Here is a 15414-nt window from a genome sequence, read left to right as displayed (position 1 = left end):
GCTCCCTAAGTGACTTCATCCTATCCCTTGGCTTTCAATAATTGTCTGAATAGTGATGACTCTGTATTTATATCTCTTGTACCTCCAGCCCTGACTGAATCCCCACCCAAACACCAGGCTCATCCCCAGCCTCCACTCAACATCTCCACTGGATGTCTCCAAGGCACTTGTCTGGAGCCAGCAGCACTGAACAGGTCCAAAAGTGAGCTCCGCAAGTGCTCTTCCATCGGCCTTCCCCACTGCTATATCCTTGCGTTTCCTCGGGCCAAAAACTTGGAGTCGTCCTTGACTCTTTATGTTTTCCACATCTGTCATGCAAGCCATCAGCCATCCTACAAAGTATATACAGACGCTAACCATGACTATTCCGTCATCCTGGTCCAAGTCACCACTTTCCATTGCCTGGAAGATTATGATGGCTTCCTAATCAGTCTTCTAGCAGCACGTTATATTTTATTCTCAATGTAGCAGCCAAATGAGCCTTTTTAAAACTTAAGTCAAATTTGTTTAAAACTGTCTAATGGCTTGTCTCACGGAACAAAATGAAGTCTTTAATGTGCCCATAAGGTTAAGGTGATAGTCAGTCATTCTGTAGAGAATCTGAAGAGTAAACATTTGGATATATCTTAAGGAAATAGGACATGGTGTGCCCATCACGGGCTGCTTTGAAAAGCTCAAGTCCTAAGGACAACCATCACGGCCAGAAGTGGACATCCTAATTTGTTAGAAGTGTGACAGAAACTTAGTTGTGAGAGATTCTGAACCTGCAAATTAGCAAAATTGCTTTTTATTGGAATCGCTGCTAACTTTGATCTGAATCAATAAAGATTGGGGTGTTGTATTTCATGGACATTGACACTCAGTTGGAATGAATTATCTTTAGCATTTCTAAGTAGGCAGGATTAAATTTACATCACAAATATTCGTGAAGAATTGATCTGGTATCCAAGTAGGTCCTAACAACACCTGGAGTGGTCCAGATTTCATTTGAAATAAAATATAGGCAAGATGTTTCAAGAATACCAGCGGGAAGCAAATCTAATTATCTGATATGAATAGCAGATCATTCATGTTCATTCATTCACTCATGCAATCAACAAACATTGAGGATTCAGTGATAAATAAGACACGGTTCCTGCTTTTGTGAAGATGGTAGTCTATAAGGGGAGACAGACATGAAAACAATTAACTGTAATAGAGTGGGCTTGTAGGATAAGGGTGTTAGTTGAGGGATGTTAAAAGTGCCACAGAAGCATAGAAAAGGATGGAAAGGTAAGGAAATTGAATCTGCTTTATGGAGACATCACCTTCCATCATCTATTCATCTATTCAGTCAACATTATTAGGCATCAGCAGAGCCCTCTGCACTGTGTTAAGGCCCAACAATATAACCCCAGGAGAGGGATGGCCAATAGGCAATCAGAGTTCAGTGCAATAGATGCAAAGGCTGAAATGTGCACTGGGAGCCATGGAATGGAGAGGAGGGACACCTCAGCCCAGAAGCAAGAGACCAGGGAATGCCTCCAGTGGAAACTGAGCCTCAGGCAGGGGAAGGGCTTGCAACAGAGAACATCGCCATTCAGGGAACTCAGGTATGCGGTGTGGCAAGAGCACGGGTTTCAAGGAGGAGCTATGGGGGAGAAGAGTCTGGAGAAATAGGGAGGGAGCAGATCTTCAAGGGCTGGCGGTGTTCCCTGTGGCATTTGGAAGGAAATGAGAAGCATTGACAGGTGGTATGTGTGTGTATGTATGCATGTGTGTAAAATGAGGAAACAGTGATAGATTTCTGTTTTAGAGAGTTTACTCTAGTGGGAGAGTGAAGGATAGAGTGGAGAGAAGTGACACTGGAAACAAAGCAACCAACCTGGAAACCCAGGTGATTCAGGAATCCAGGACATGAATAGATGACGAAGACCTACACTGGGGAGCAGTGGAGGGACTGGAGATAGGGGATAAGGAGAGGGACCGGGGAAACATTTGGAAGATAAAACACCTCGGTGCCTAACTGGACAGGAAGGGGAATGGAGAGGATTGGGTCTGTGATGATGAACAGTTTTCTGATGTTGGACCAATCGTACTTATTAGGGACCATTCCCCCTAAAATGGTTTGCCTTCCCTAAGGAGAGCTCAAAACAACCCACTGGCATGCCAGGAGATGTAGCAGAATTCCATTTACACTTTTCTCGGTTTTTAAATTTCTATGTATACGTGTCTACAAAGTCGACAATAATACGGTTGTATGCTATACAATCTATAAATAAATGGTTATCAATATATTGTAGAGTGTGCTCAAACGTTTTATTATGATCAAAAAACTTGGGAACTGAGTGCAGGATTACAAAAGGAAAAAATTTGGTAGTTATGGGGAATTTTAGGTGCCCACAGAACATTTAGGCAGTAATTTCCAGTGGGCAATAAGGGTCTAGATCAGACAGGACTGTCCAATGGAGCTTTCTGTGATCATAGAAAAGTTCTAAATACGTACTGTTCAGTATGGTGGCCGGTAACCACTTACGGCCATTGAGCACTTAAAATGTGGTGAGTGCAACTGAGGAACTGAAATGTTGTATTTTGATAAATTTAAATTTATTTAAATAACAGCCGCATGTAGCTACCGGTTACCGTATTAGAAAGGACGGATATAAAACTTAGGAGAGAGACCTGGGATCTCATTCATTAAGTGCTTCCACTGGCTAAGCATTTTACATACATTTTAAAGCAATGTGATCATCCCAACTACCCTTCTTTACTCTATCCTTTTAATAGTAAAAGTTTATATTGCAAAGAAGAGCACATTTGCTGTGAAATATGTGTAATTTATAGATATTCTTTATTGGTAGATATTTATGCATCTTTTACAACCAAGCACCAATTTTATTTTCTTTTTCTTTCAGGTGGCTGGCTCTGTTGGAGATTCAAATATTTATTATTTTAATATTGTATTATTATGACTGTAGTCTTCTAGACCCATTGCCAAGACAGGTAAGTGTTTTCACAATTTTGAATAGCATGACTTTCAAATTTGATATAAACTCTAACTCTTTGGTTTTCATTACTGGGGATGAGCTGACTGATTTCCTCACTTAGACTCATCTTAACAGATGATCTCTGCAGACTGAGAAGATATTCCCTTAATTCCAGGTCAATTCTGTGTGCCCCATTATCACAAGACCAGGACCTAATAGTAGCATTTCCACCACTTAGTGTTAGGAGCTCCTCAATGAATTTACCAATTTTAACCCTTTTCCCAGGGTAAAATAGACATGGCCTTAATGTTGGGCTTGTTTCCCTAGAAAGGCATGTCTCTGGGTCCAAAAGTGAACTGTGAGTTTTGGAGGCAAGTCAGAACCCTTAGTCCATTTGGAAAGCAATGGCACAAAGGAAATTAACCCACAGTAGAAACAGTGAACATAAATGAAAAGGCCATGACCTTTTCTGACCTCTGACCATTGGATATCTCAATCATTTAACTCCTCTGTGTTGCTGTGGTTCTGTTCTCTTAGACCAATGGCCCTCAAACTGGTGTGAGCATCAGAATTACCTGGGATGGGGGGTTGTTAGAACATGGAATCCCGGGCCCTAGCCCTAGAGTTCTTGATGAGTATATCTAGGGAGGGGCTTGAGAATTTCTATTTCTGACAAGTTCTGGGTACTGCTGATGCCTCACTTTGAGGACCACTGTCCTAGGAAACAAGGGAAAGTTCCATTTAATTCCAAACGTTTGGAAGTCCCTTTGAAAACTCTGGATAAAAAGGTGTTATTTAAACTGAGGGTGAAGTGGAGAAATTAAGTATTGCAACCTCAGGGCTATTCACGTAGCATTTTGTGCTATGATTTACTCTTGATTATTAAGGGCTAATATATGGAGGGATAAACTCTTGGGTGACATTTCAGTAGAAATTCTGTAAGTGTATAAATGACACAGAAAATATTATATTACTCACAAATATGCACATTTCAGCACTTTGCCTTGATTTCTTTTACACTTCTATTTTGAGTACGAGCAACAGTGATAAAGAGCTCTCAAAATCTGATGATGAAAGGGAAATCAAAACACCCTTCACAAAGGTTTTCCTCTGAGTACAGTTTTGTTGGCAAAATGAAGATTGAGGCCAGGATTTACAGGCACCAAATACTAGTTTCTGATCCTCCGAGTTAGATGTCACAGTTTTGCCCACGACTGACTCAGCATCGAACTATTTTCCCACCAGCAAGAAGACACAGGAATGCCTTTTCACATTAGAAGGATGTCATTTGTCAAAACCATGTGACACCGAACTCTGGAGATCAGTCGTTTTGACCAGATCCTTAGGCAGGATTTTTCCTAGCACTTTCTTCCTAGCTAGGAATTCTATTAGTTGTATTTATTATATTTCTTTTAATTTTAGTTTTTTTTTGAAGATATTCACCATGTATTTCTTCTTTAGGTCTTTCTTTTTTTAAATTTATTTATTTTTATATTTATTTTTGGCTGTGTTGGGTCTTCATTTCTGTGCGAGGGCTTTCTCTAGTTGCGGTGAGCGGGGGCCACTCTTCATCGCAGTGCGCGGGCCTCTCACTATCACGGCCTCTCTTGTTGCGGAGCTCAGGCTCCAGACGCACAGGCTCAGTAGTTGTGGCTCACGGGCTTAGTTGCTCCGCGGCATGTGGGATCTTCCCGGACCAGGGCTCGAACCCGTGTCCCCTGCATTAGCAGGCAGATTCTCAACCACTGCGCCACCAGGGAAGCCCCTATACTTTTTTTTAAAAACATACATCCTATTTCTGTTTGGACCCTACTAAGAATATTTTTCAAAGAAATGTTACCTCAGTTTGTAAAAAATACAAGTCTGAGAGAATTCTCATCTCAAAGGGCATTTCATTTCACAGTTTCTATTTTAGAAAGATCAATTAAAATTAATTATTGGACTTACGTTACCAAGTTGTGAAGAAAGCAGGTGATCAAAAAATACAAGAAATGACCTTCCAATTACCAAGCTCTTGTAGGAGGGGGATGAGTTGCCAGGGCATGTTCCAGACACTCTGTTGTCAAGTGCAGGGAAATCACAGGACTTGGAAACCAGCTCCCCCAAAGGAATATACTTGCCAGAAGAGCAAAACCCCACACGCATTCACCCCTTGTTCATAACCAAGACATAACATAACGTATCAAGAACATCTGGAACCACAAAAGATCCTTATGGAAAATTGTGATCTTAGGTCCCCTGTGATAGTGGTTCGCACCACCAACACCATGTTGTCTTATGAACATCTATAACATGTGGCATAGAGGTCTCACCCAGCGATTATACATGAAGTGTCACAGATTGGGGGCCAGGAATGTAGAAAGAGCTTTTATTAAAGGGTATCCTCTTTATCCGGATATAAAGTGAAAGGTGGGTGGCAGGCCCATAGCACTGGGGTATGTGAAACTGTGAAGAGGCTGCTATTAGAATAAGGGAATTGCCTCCTTTGCTGTCCCTTGAACGGAAGGCTAAAATTGATGCTTGCCATGGAGAACTCATCAAGCAAAACCTTCCAGTCTTCCAAACCTAAACTCTGTACGTTTCAGGAACAATCACGTTGAATAAACCTTAGGTCCAAACTGTTGGCTTATGTCCCTTAACTTCTATATTTTCTGCATTTCTGCTTTTAGAGTTCTCTCCATTTGGTGGGTGTCCAGCAGCCGGAAGGACAATGCCGAATTCAATTTAAACAAAGAAAATGACGTCTGCTGGGCCTAAGGAGGGCCAAGGCCTTCTTGGAGGAGTGACTGCCCCCCAGCCTCTAGCCTGGCAGCACCGAGACCTGAGTTTGACTGAAACGTATCACTTAATTTTGTTTAAGGATTTAGTTCAAGACAAGGTCCAGATGGGATGTGTGTTTGGTATCTCACGAGTAGACCAAGAATCTGACATCACTCTATATCTATTGATATAGAGACCCCAATACAGGGTTTATAGAAAATGTTTCCATGATCCAAAAAAGAGGCACTTATTAAGAAGTTGGAATTTGGTTTCATGCATTACTGTATCAAAACTTTAAATAGAAATAATGTCACTTGAATGAAAATTTTACTATATTAAATTTACTGTGAAGACGACATACTTAAACTTCTATTTTGCAAAAGGCTAAAAGTCTTAGACTCTAAAAAGTATTAAATAATGATTTCTGGAAATTTTCTATTTTTCTTAATATGATTCTTAACTCTAGCAATTGAAATTCTTAAACCGCTATTAATATAACTCTTTATTAAACATGTCTAACACTGAAAGTATGAATAATATGATAGCTTTCTAACACCTGTGAGGTCAGGGATCATGTCTGACACTCATTTCTACACTCAGCTATGCCTAGGACAGCACCTTCTCTATAGGACATATTCAATATATGTTATGTTGATTGGTGCACTGATTTGTATTTTAGTTAAGATAAAAGGACTCCTTTGACTCAAGGTGTTTGTAATTGTAGTTTGAGATAATATTTTTCCTAATTTATAGAAACTCAAATTAAATGATGTGTCAAGGCAAATAACAACTTTTCAATCTATTACTTAAGACTTTTGCCTGAAACACTTACTATGAAATCCAGAAAAGAAATCCTATCATGTTCAGGGAAAATATATGATACTAATAACAGCATGATCAATGATGTCATGATTTGTCCTCTAACAGTCAATGAAATGCCGCCTGCCTCCTTGATTTCACAATAAGTAAGTTTTGGAGTGCATGTTGTCTTCTGGATTATTTGCTCCCCTGTGCGAGAATTATCTGGTGGGGTTGATAACGATTGCTTAGTCATCTATTTCCTACCAACGAGCAGATGACTCCCTAGGAGAAAATTAAGTACTTTGGAATGCATTAACTCTCCGGGACTAATACAGTGATTTTGAAGCTTAGCTGGCAGTTTACAGCGTAGCTTAGCAGGCGCGGAGGTCTGGAGACTGAAGGGGCTAAAGAAAGCAGCTTAGAATCCACAGGAGATCTGAGAACGGCAGACAACTACCTGGCCGGTTCTTCTAAATATGGCAGGTGTGTTCCCAGGGAAGGCTTGCCCTCCCCCAAGCAGCTGAGGCCCACAGCCATACACTGTATTTGCAAATAATAAACACTCGAGTTGAATTTGCAGACCCTCAGGGCAGTGTTTATTTCCTTATTATTGCTTGGTAAGGATGAACCTTAGCTGACAAGTTCATGCACTTTAAAAAAACAGTGCAGATGCAGGAGGTCTACTGACCTTTGAAATGATACATGGTGAGATGAATATACTTGGAGGTCCCTATTTCTTTTTATTTCCCTAGCCTGGGATTCTATATTTTGTATATTAATATAATGTATATTCATATATATATATGTAAAAATACATACATTGGTATACATTTATATGTGTTAACTTGAGTTTTCCAGAAAGCAGAGTCTGAGACAGACTTGTGTGCAGTGCAGATAGTTGACTTGAGACGTGCTCCCAGGCGGCAGAAATAAGGGATCGGAAAGAATACACCATAATTGAGTTACGTTATCAAGGTAGATGTCCTAGTCCCTATTTCAGAGGACAAGCAATGAGGGGTGGGGGGACCACGTTCGAGTGTGGGCACGTGAGGGGTGGCTGGAGCGCTGGTTAGGTGACGAGCATGGAATTCTCAGTGTAGTTTTGATCATGTTTTAATACAAATGTGAGATCACCTGTATGCAGAACATCCTTGTGCAGGTAGCCATCATGGCATGTGTAATAATTAACAGTAACCCTCTTTCTTCTCTTGTCCCCCAGCAGGCAGGGGCACAAATTATAACTTCATTTTTACCTGGCAGCCTGAAACAAGGAAGAGTTCACGTATTTACTGACAGAATTGCAGAACTAAATGGTGGTGCCCTTGGAAACTTGTAATCAAAGCAGGAAATGGGGAAGGAGGGGCCATTAAAACTTAAATTAGGAAGTCACCTGCTGAAACGTAAGTGTAAGCATTTAGTTAAGAGTTTCGTACTCATTAAAAGGCACGTCCTTTCAAGATTTTAATGTGGAAAAAAAAAGGAAGTGTCTTAGTCTATTCAGGCTACTGTAACAAAATACCATAGACTGGGTGGCTTATAAACCACCGAAATTTATTTCTCACAGTTCTGAAGGTGGGGAAGACCAAGATCAAGGTGCCAGTATGGTTGAGTTCTACTAAGACCCTCTTCCTGGTATAGTCAGTCATTTCTCTATGTCCTCACGTGGTGGAAGGGGTGAGGGGTCTCTTATAAGAATAACCATCCCATTCATGAGGGCTCCACCCTCGTGACCTAGTCGACTCCAAAAGGCCCCACCTCCTAAACCATCAACTTTGGGAGGATTCAACATGAGAACTTGGGGAAGGCACAAACATTCAGACCATAGCAGGAAGTAATCCTCCACAGTTGTTTAACTTTCTAAGTAGAGTAGTAGAGGTCTAGCTATATATTTTGCTCTGAAGGAGGGCCCTGGACAGCACTTGGAAATGCAGATGAATCCTGTTCTTGGGGGCCCCCCATCTCTTGATGAAGCAACCAAGAGCCTGGGATTGTCTCTGAGAGCATCCACACAGGAGTGGACCATGACACCTGGCTTTCATCAGCATAGCATCTTTTGTTTTCAAAAAGTTTTTAGAATAAATGTCTCCATATTTCTCCATTAATGTTGGGTTTGGGTAATTAAAATGAACTTATTAGAGTTTTGTTGTTAGTTTTTAAATCTTATTTTTTGGTATTTTAATTAATGGCTATGGGTGGTTACTGACAAGGGTACAACTTCTATAAACTATTTATTTTCCTGATAAGATGCCTATTACATTTCTAGAAACCAATAATGTGAGCTTCTATCACTTGAGCAATTACTGTGAGTCAGGTACTTTGCTAAGCCCATTTCACTTACCCACTTTTATTCTCACAATAATCCAGTGTGTCAGGGTGGTTTCTATTATTATCATCCCTGTTTTACAAATGACAGAAATCGAGCTTGGAGAGACTGGGTGACATACTTCAGGTCACCCAGCTAGGAAGTGGCAGAGGCAGGATTTGAACCCAGGGAGCCTGGCCCCAAAGCATGTCCTCATAACACTAAATAGTGCTACATCCTTCTTAAAGAGAAAATTGTTACCCACAAGAGACAGCACCATTGACTTTGTTGTCATCCTAATCTACACTCTGGGTTCTCTCTTAAGTCTTAGGGAAAAAGTGGCTAATTCGTTGTATAACCTACATTACAAATGGAAAAGGACTCCTGTTGTATGCCAGTTTCCTTCCTCCTCAGCTTCCTTCTCTGAAAGCCCCCAAATACCACCCCCCCTTGTGAGAATTATGCAGTAGACCAGCCTAGGATGAGACCTAGCAGATGTGAGAGGGGGCCATTCACTCTTTGAAGAAAAATCTCTGATAAAAATGCATCTTTTTAGTGAGGGCATATAAATGTAAATGTTGAACAAATGTTATAAATTCTAACGCTATATTCTAGCATGCACTGTCTATTCACAGCAATGAGCTTTTTTTTTTTTTTTTTTTTTGAGCAGTGTTTTACCTTGTTCCTTCACAAAAATAGCCCTGGTCATTAGAGACCCAGTAGGCCATAGAGTAAGGAATATATATGGATTTTTCTCTTCTGGCAGAGACAGGAACTAGATGAAATCTGAACAGTCTTAGTTCAACCTTTGTCTTCAGGTGACTTGGAATTTGCAGAAGAAATAACCTTTGGGGAAGGTTATTAACTCATGTAAGAGATGTTGAACAATTATTTTGAAAAGCACTTAAGGGAAGGGGAGTGATGTTTACTTCAGATGCCTGTAGACTCCCCTTTGATTTTTATTGCTGTCGTTGCTGGAGGGGAACATGTTAGAATCATAATACAGAAGGAGAGAGATCAGCCCAACATCCTGGCTTTGCTGCTTAAGAAGCTGAAATCCAAGTGGGAGAAATGTCATGTTACGTGCACTTGTTCGATGTTCCATGACTAGCGAAGACAACCCTCTGGGTGAGGTGGTTTAAATGAATGATTCTTTGAAGACAGAAAAAATGGAACAAATGAGTAAATTTCCAACTTCTTTCGGCAGCAAAACTTTTCTTCCTACAACACATTAGTTTATAGATCTCCAGGACAAAAGCAGATTAAAGCTGATAGATCCAATTCAGCATTTAGTTGAGTATACTTCATTGTTTGCAGAATGCATTACACACCTCCGCAGAGCCCTAGGGGTCAAAGAAGCACATACTGAAAAACACTGAACTAGATAAACCTTGAATGTTAGGTGCTTCCCCAAATTTCGCAGTGTCTTGACAGTTTCACGGGGTCATGTGACCAATTGGGGCCAATGGGATATAAGTAGAATGATGAGTGGCGATTCCAAGCCGAAGAAGGACATCAGGATATATATTGTCTTTACTTCCCTCGTCCCCTGATGTTGCGATGGAGGAGACATGCAGCAACAAGAAGGCAGAGCCTCCATCAGCCTAAGACCCTGAGTGTCAGTGAGGAGGAGAGAGCCCTTCCCATTGTCTGCACTGGCTGTGCAGCGTGAGCAAGAGACATGGATGTTTGCTAGCACAGCATAAATTAGCCTGTCCGAACAGTCTCAGAAATGGAATTCTCTAGTTCCTGTTCTTTTTTTTTTTTTTTGCCTTTAGTCTTCTTTAATCTCATATCTTTCAGAGGAATACACAGTTCCAGCGTGCTGCATTCCAGCTCAAGGGTGGCAGTGGATTATACTAAACTGACTTCACGGATATGCTATGCAGTAACATTTTTTATGGTCGTAACACTGCAGTCAAAATTATATTTTGGCTGCTGTCCTTTATTTTCTGAGCAATCAATTGGCTTATTAAATAGAAAAGGGTTCCCACACAAAATAATTTCTAAGTGAGTCACATAGGTTATTAACTCGTGTATGAGACGTTAAACAATAACAGCCAGTTTATGTTGAGCACCTACTGTGTATGAGGTAATTATAGGGAATAGCGCGTAGAGGTTCAGTATAGAAAATTTGATATCCAATAACTTGCATTCAGAATCCAACTCCACTATTTTCTGATTGTGAGGCTTTTTGCAAGTTACTCCTCTCCTTAAGCCTCGGGACTACAGTGAAGCAAATAAGGCCCACTCTTTAAGGTTGCTATGGCTTGAATTCGTACTCCAAAGTCGAGCCATGCTAAGTACAGACCAAGTAACATAATATTATTGATTGGGTGACTTTAACCAACTCTACCATCAAGACCGAAATTTTCTTTCTGTTTTATAAAAAAAGTCTTATTAGATCACTAATAATTTCTTACGCAAAAGTGTAAGAACAGGAAAAATATTTAGTTCTATTAGAATATGTTGCTCGATTGAATGGTAATCAGGACTATTATTTTAAATTGCTCTCTCCCTTCATTTAATCACCTCAATATGAAATGTTTGTCTAAAAGCAACCAGGGATTTATTCTTTCCCCTTCAATCTGTTAACCAGCCATTGTGTATTTAATTAATTTGATTCATGGATTGCATTAAGTATTTTCCATCACATCTAATGTAATATTCCTTATCTGTTCATTAACACATGAGTCTAACCATAGCAGAACTAACTAGTTTAACAGAGATTATTTTCTTCCACTTTTAAAAGTAAAGAAAATAGCAATTCAAAACTGGAACAAATCCAGTTGATGTCCAAAGCTCTCTGAAGTAGGGGATAGGTAGGAAACTATTGTATAAAAGAAAGAATAATTGTTGTGCTGTGGAAAGATACAAGTTCAAATTCTAGCTTTGTCCTTCAGTTTCGTATAATAATGAGCAAATCAGTTCAGATCTTTGAGCTTCAGTTTCTTCACAAGTAAAACATCATACTATACTCTTAATTCAGAAGACTATGTGTGGGACAGCTGGATTTTCACATGCAAAAGAATAAAGATGGACCCCTATCTCACACCATATACAAAAATAAGCTCAAAATGGAGCAAAGAACTAACTGTAAGATCTAGAAAATTCCTAGAAAACATAGGTATAAATCTTCATTACCTTGGAGTAGGCAACGTTTTCTGAGATATGACACTAGAGGCACATACAACAGGATAAACTGGACATCATCAAAATTAAAAACATCTTTGCCTCAAAGGACACCATCAAGAAAGTGAAAAGTGTGCTATGTGTGCTGTGCTATGGTGTGAATATGTGTGTCCATCCCCCCCACCCAAATTCATAGGTTAAAAACCTAATGCCCAAGGTGATGATATTAGGAGGTGGGGCTTTGGGGAGGTAATTAGCTTCACGAGGGCAGAGCGCTTGTGAATGAGATTAGTGCCCTTTATAAAGTGCCTCTTATAAAAGAGGCTCCAGAGAGCTCCCTCACCCCCTTCCGCCATGTGAGGACACAGGGAGAAGTCAGCCATGCGCCATCCAGAGGACAGCCGTACTGGCACCCTGATCCCAGACTTCCAGCCTCCAGAACTGTGAGAGATAAATTTCTGTTGTTTATAAACCACTCAACTTATAGTATTTTGTTCTAGCGACCAAATGGACTAATACAAGATCAGAGAAAATTCTGCAAATCGTACATCTGAATGGGGACTTGTACCTAGAATACATAAGAACTATTCCAACTCAATAATAAAAAGATGACCCATTTTAAAAGTGAGCAAATTATCTGAATAGACAGTTCTCTGATGAAGAGATAAAAATAGCCAATAATTACATAAAAAGATACTCAACATAACTGTCAGAGGAATGTAAATCAAAATAAAAATGAGATACTACTTCACACCCACCTGGATGGTTATCATCAGAATGACAAGTGTTAGGATATGGAGAAATTAGAATCCTCATAATGCTGACAGGAACGTAAAAGGTGCATTTGCTTTGAGAAACAGTCTGGCAGTTCCTCAAGTGGTTAAGCACAGAGTTACCACATGATCCAGAAAGTCCAGTCTCACGTATATACCGAAGAGAACTGAAAACATGTTCAAACCAAAATTTTACACAGATGTTTACAGCAGCACTATTCATAAGAGCCAAAACGTAGAAACCACCCAGATGTCCATCAACAGACGAATGGATAGATAAAATGTAGTATTTCCATACAATGGAATATTATTTGACAATAAAAAGAAATGAAGTACTGATAAATGCTACAACATGGATGAACCTTGAAAAATTTACACTAAGTGAGATGCCAGACACAAAGGACTACATATTGTATGATACCATTCATACGAAATTTCCAGAAAAGGCAAATCCACAAAGAGAGTAGAGTAGTGTTTGCCTAGGGCTCTGGGGTATGGGATGATTGAGCAAGTGATAGCTATAGGGCATAGGGTTTCTTTGGGGGAGTGATGAAAATGTTTTAAATGGACTGCGGGATAGTCGCACAGCTCTGTGAACATACTAAAAGCCATGACACTTTACATGGGTGGCTATGTGTTATGCCAATTATAGCTCAGTAAAGACTATTTTTAAAAGGCTAGTACGGGGAATTCCTTGGTGGTCCAGTGGTTAGGACTCCACGCATTCACTGCTGAGTGCCTGGGTTCGATCCCTGGTCAGGGAACTAAGATTCCGCAAGATGTGTGGTACAGCCAAAAAAAAGGAAAAAGGCTGTTGTGAAAAATAATCAGCGTGATAAGCTTAACTCTTAGAACTCAAGGCCCAACATGCAACTTTTTAAATACTCTGTAAAGCATCACAATTCTTCATTCTGAGGCTCTGTTCTTTTGGGCCAGCTGTAAATTCTCTACGAATAATTAATTCGGAGGCCCTCTATCCTCCCAAGCTTCAGAGTAGAATTAGGGATGATATCTGGTGCTTAGAAAAATGGGCAAGTGCTCCTCGTCAGCAATGTTGTTGTCCACTGAAATCCCATAACTTCCTGCATTTTCTGTGCCTCGCTCAGCATGGCTAGGACTTTGGAGCCTGTGTTTCCTCCTGCCTGGACTCCCTGGGTCTCAGATCTCCATCAGACTCCGGTCTCCAGGGCTTGGCCATCTCACCCCTCACCAGCCTAGGGACGAAGCTTCACGGTGGTGTCCCCAAAACTCAATTTTACTTGTTCTTAAAGAATTGGCCTTGATGGCTCATAAAACTCACAACCTAGCTAAATTTTAAGGACAGAAATGGCTTAAACTTAAAAAATTTCCAGGAAGTGATGAGAAAGAGTTACATTCCATTTTTCTGGTACAGCAAAGAAAAGAACAAAGAGAATAGTTGAATTGCTAGATTAGAGCATTCTGGAGGTTTATATATACCTTGATATAATGATACCATGAGTTACAGATAATAATAAGTTAATGCTAACAATAATAAAAATAAACATACATTAATTGAGTCTTTGTGTTTGGCATGGTGTAAGCACTTTCCATGCTTTACCTTTCTTCTGTCAAGAAGAACAAATAAGAGCGACACTCAGTAAGGAAATACTGATTTTGGGCCTCAGTTCCAAGAAATGTGACAAACTAATTCATAAAATAAGCATCCTGAAATTGTTTACAATACTTTATTGAGGACATTGGCTAAGACACCAGGGATGCTTGCTGTATAGTTGCTTACACTGGTGAAAATAGGAAAGAGCATTTTGTTTTTCAGTTCATTTACCCATCAAAAGAAATGGAAGCAGAGTTTTCACTTAAGAAAAAGAGCTTGCAAGGCAATGTTTTTCTTTGCAACCCTCGACAGAGATCATCCACTGTCTCATGGAGAGAGCCCAGGATAAAGAAGGGAGGGCCTTCCTGGACTGGACAATGGGGCTTAGAAGCAAAAGCTCTAAAACTGAGTCCCAGTTGCACAGCTGAGTCATGCCTTCTGGGCCTTTTGTTCTCCTCTGCAGCATGAGAAGGCTGGCCTAGACTAGAGAAGCCACAAGACCCTCCACATGCCTCATGTCCTCTGATTGCTGTGCACACACGGCTGTGCAATAAACATTGCATTAGTAGGTGCCTATTAAAGGCAGCCTCTGTGGAGTAAATAAGCCCCAGCTATAGGCCTTTCTGAATCTTTTGTCATAAAGGGGATGAAGGGCAAAGTAGCTTGGAGCAGTGGGAAGAATCCTGACTCTAGGCTCAAACGTCTCCATCCCAGTTCTGGCTCATGCGTTTATGAGCTCTCTTACTCCTGGACCTCTCTTGGCCACAGTTTCCTAGCCTGTAAAACAGGGATAATGATAATAGCTGCCTTCCCCTAGTGTTTAGGACGATTCACTTTGTGAACTCCGTTGCCTATCAAGTATCATACAGTTACGAGATTCAACCATGATAAAGACATGTCTGGATCAACTTTCCCCGCCCCTGTGCTTCAATTTTCACTGTAGCTCTCAGCACTGTTAGACCTAGGAAATGTCTAGCTGTCATTCTGGGGAAACTCAGTTGTGCTTTTCTCCAGTAGCTGTAAGCACCGCCCTCTGCTTTTCCTGTCACAGTTGTCCTGACCCTTCCTTGCAGTTTCAGGCAAACAAGGCTCATATCTGAGCCCCAC

The 15414-nt window shown here is 40.5% G+C and overlaps 1 protein-coding gene across 2 annotated transcripts in view; it reads left to right on the top strand.

The window, feature by feature from the left end:
- Nucleotides 1-11114, top strand: part of CYP39A1 (cytochrome P450 family 39 subfamily A member 1) — a 71662-nt gene extending 60548 nt beyond the window's left edge. The window contains exons 11-13 of one of the 2 annotated variants that reach the window (XR_014326541.1): nt 2895-2982; nt 5636-7502; nt 7750-11114. Coding sequence is in view for 1 of the 2 variants with exons in the window: in XM_082848789.1 (XP_082704915.1) it covers nt 2895-2982; nt 5636-5707 (160 nt within the window). In the remaining variant the exon portion in view is untranslated. Of the gene's footprint in view, nt 1-2894; nt 2983-5635 lie in introns of both variants that reach the window. The other variant, XM_082848789.1, reaches the window with a different exon arrangement.
- Nucleotides 11115-15414: the final 4300 nt, after the last annotated feature.

Source organism: Leucopleurus acutus (assembly GCF_964270905.1).
Source record: "Leucopleurus acutus genome assembly, chromosome: 10".
Taxonomy (NCBI): Eukaryota; Metazoa; Chordata; class Mammalia; order Artiodactyla; family Delphinidae; genus Leucopleurus; species Leucopleurus acutus.
Note: the sequence above shows the minus strand (reverse complement) of the source record. Positions and strands in the feature narration are given on the sequence as shown.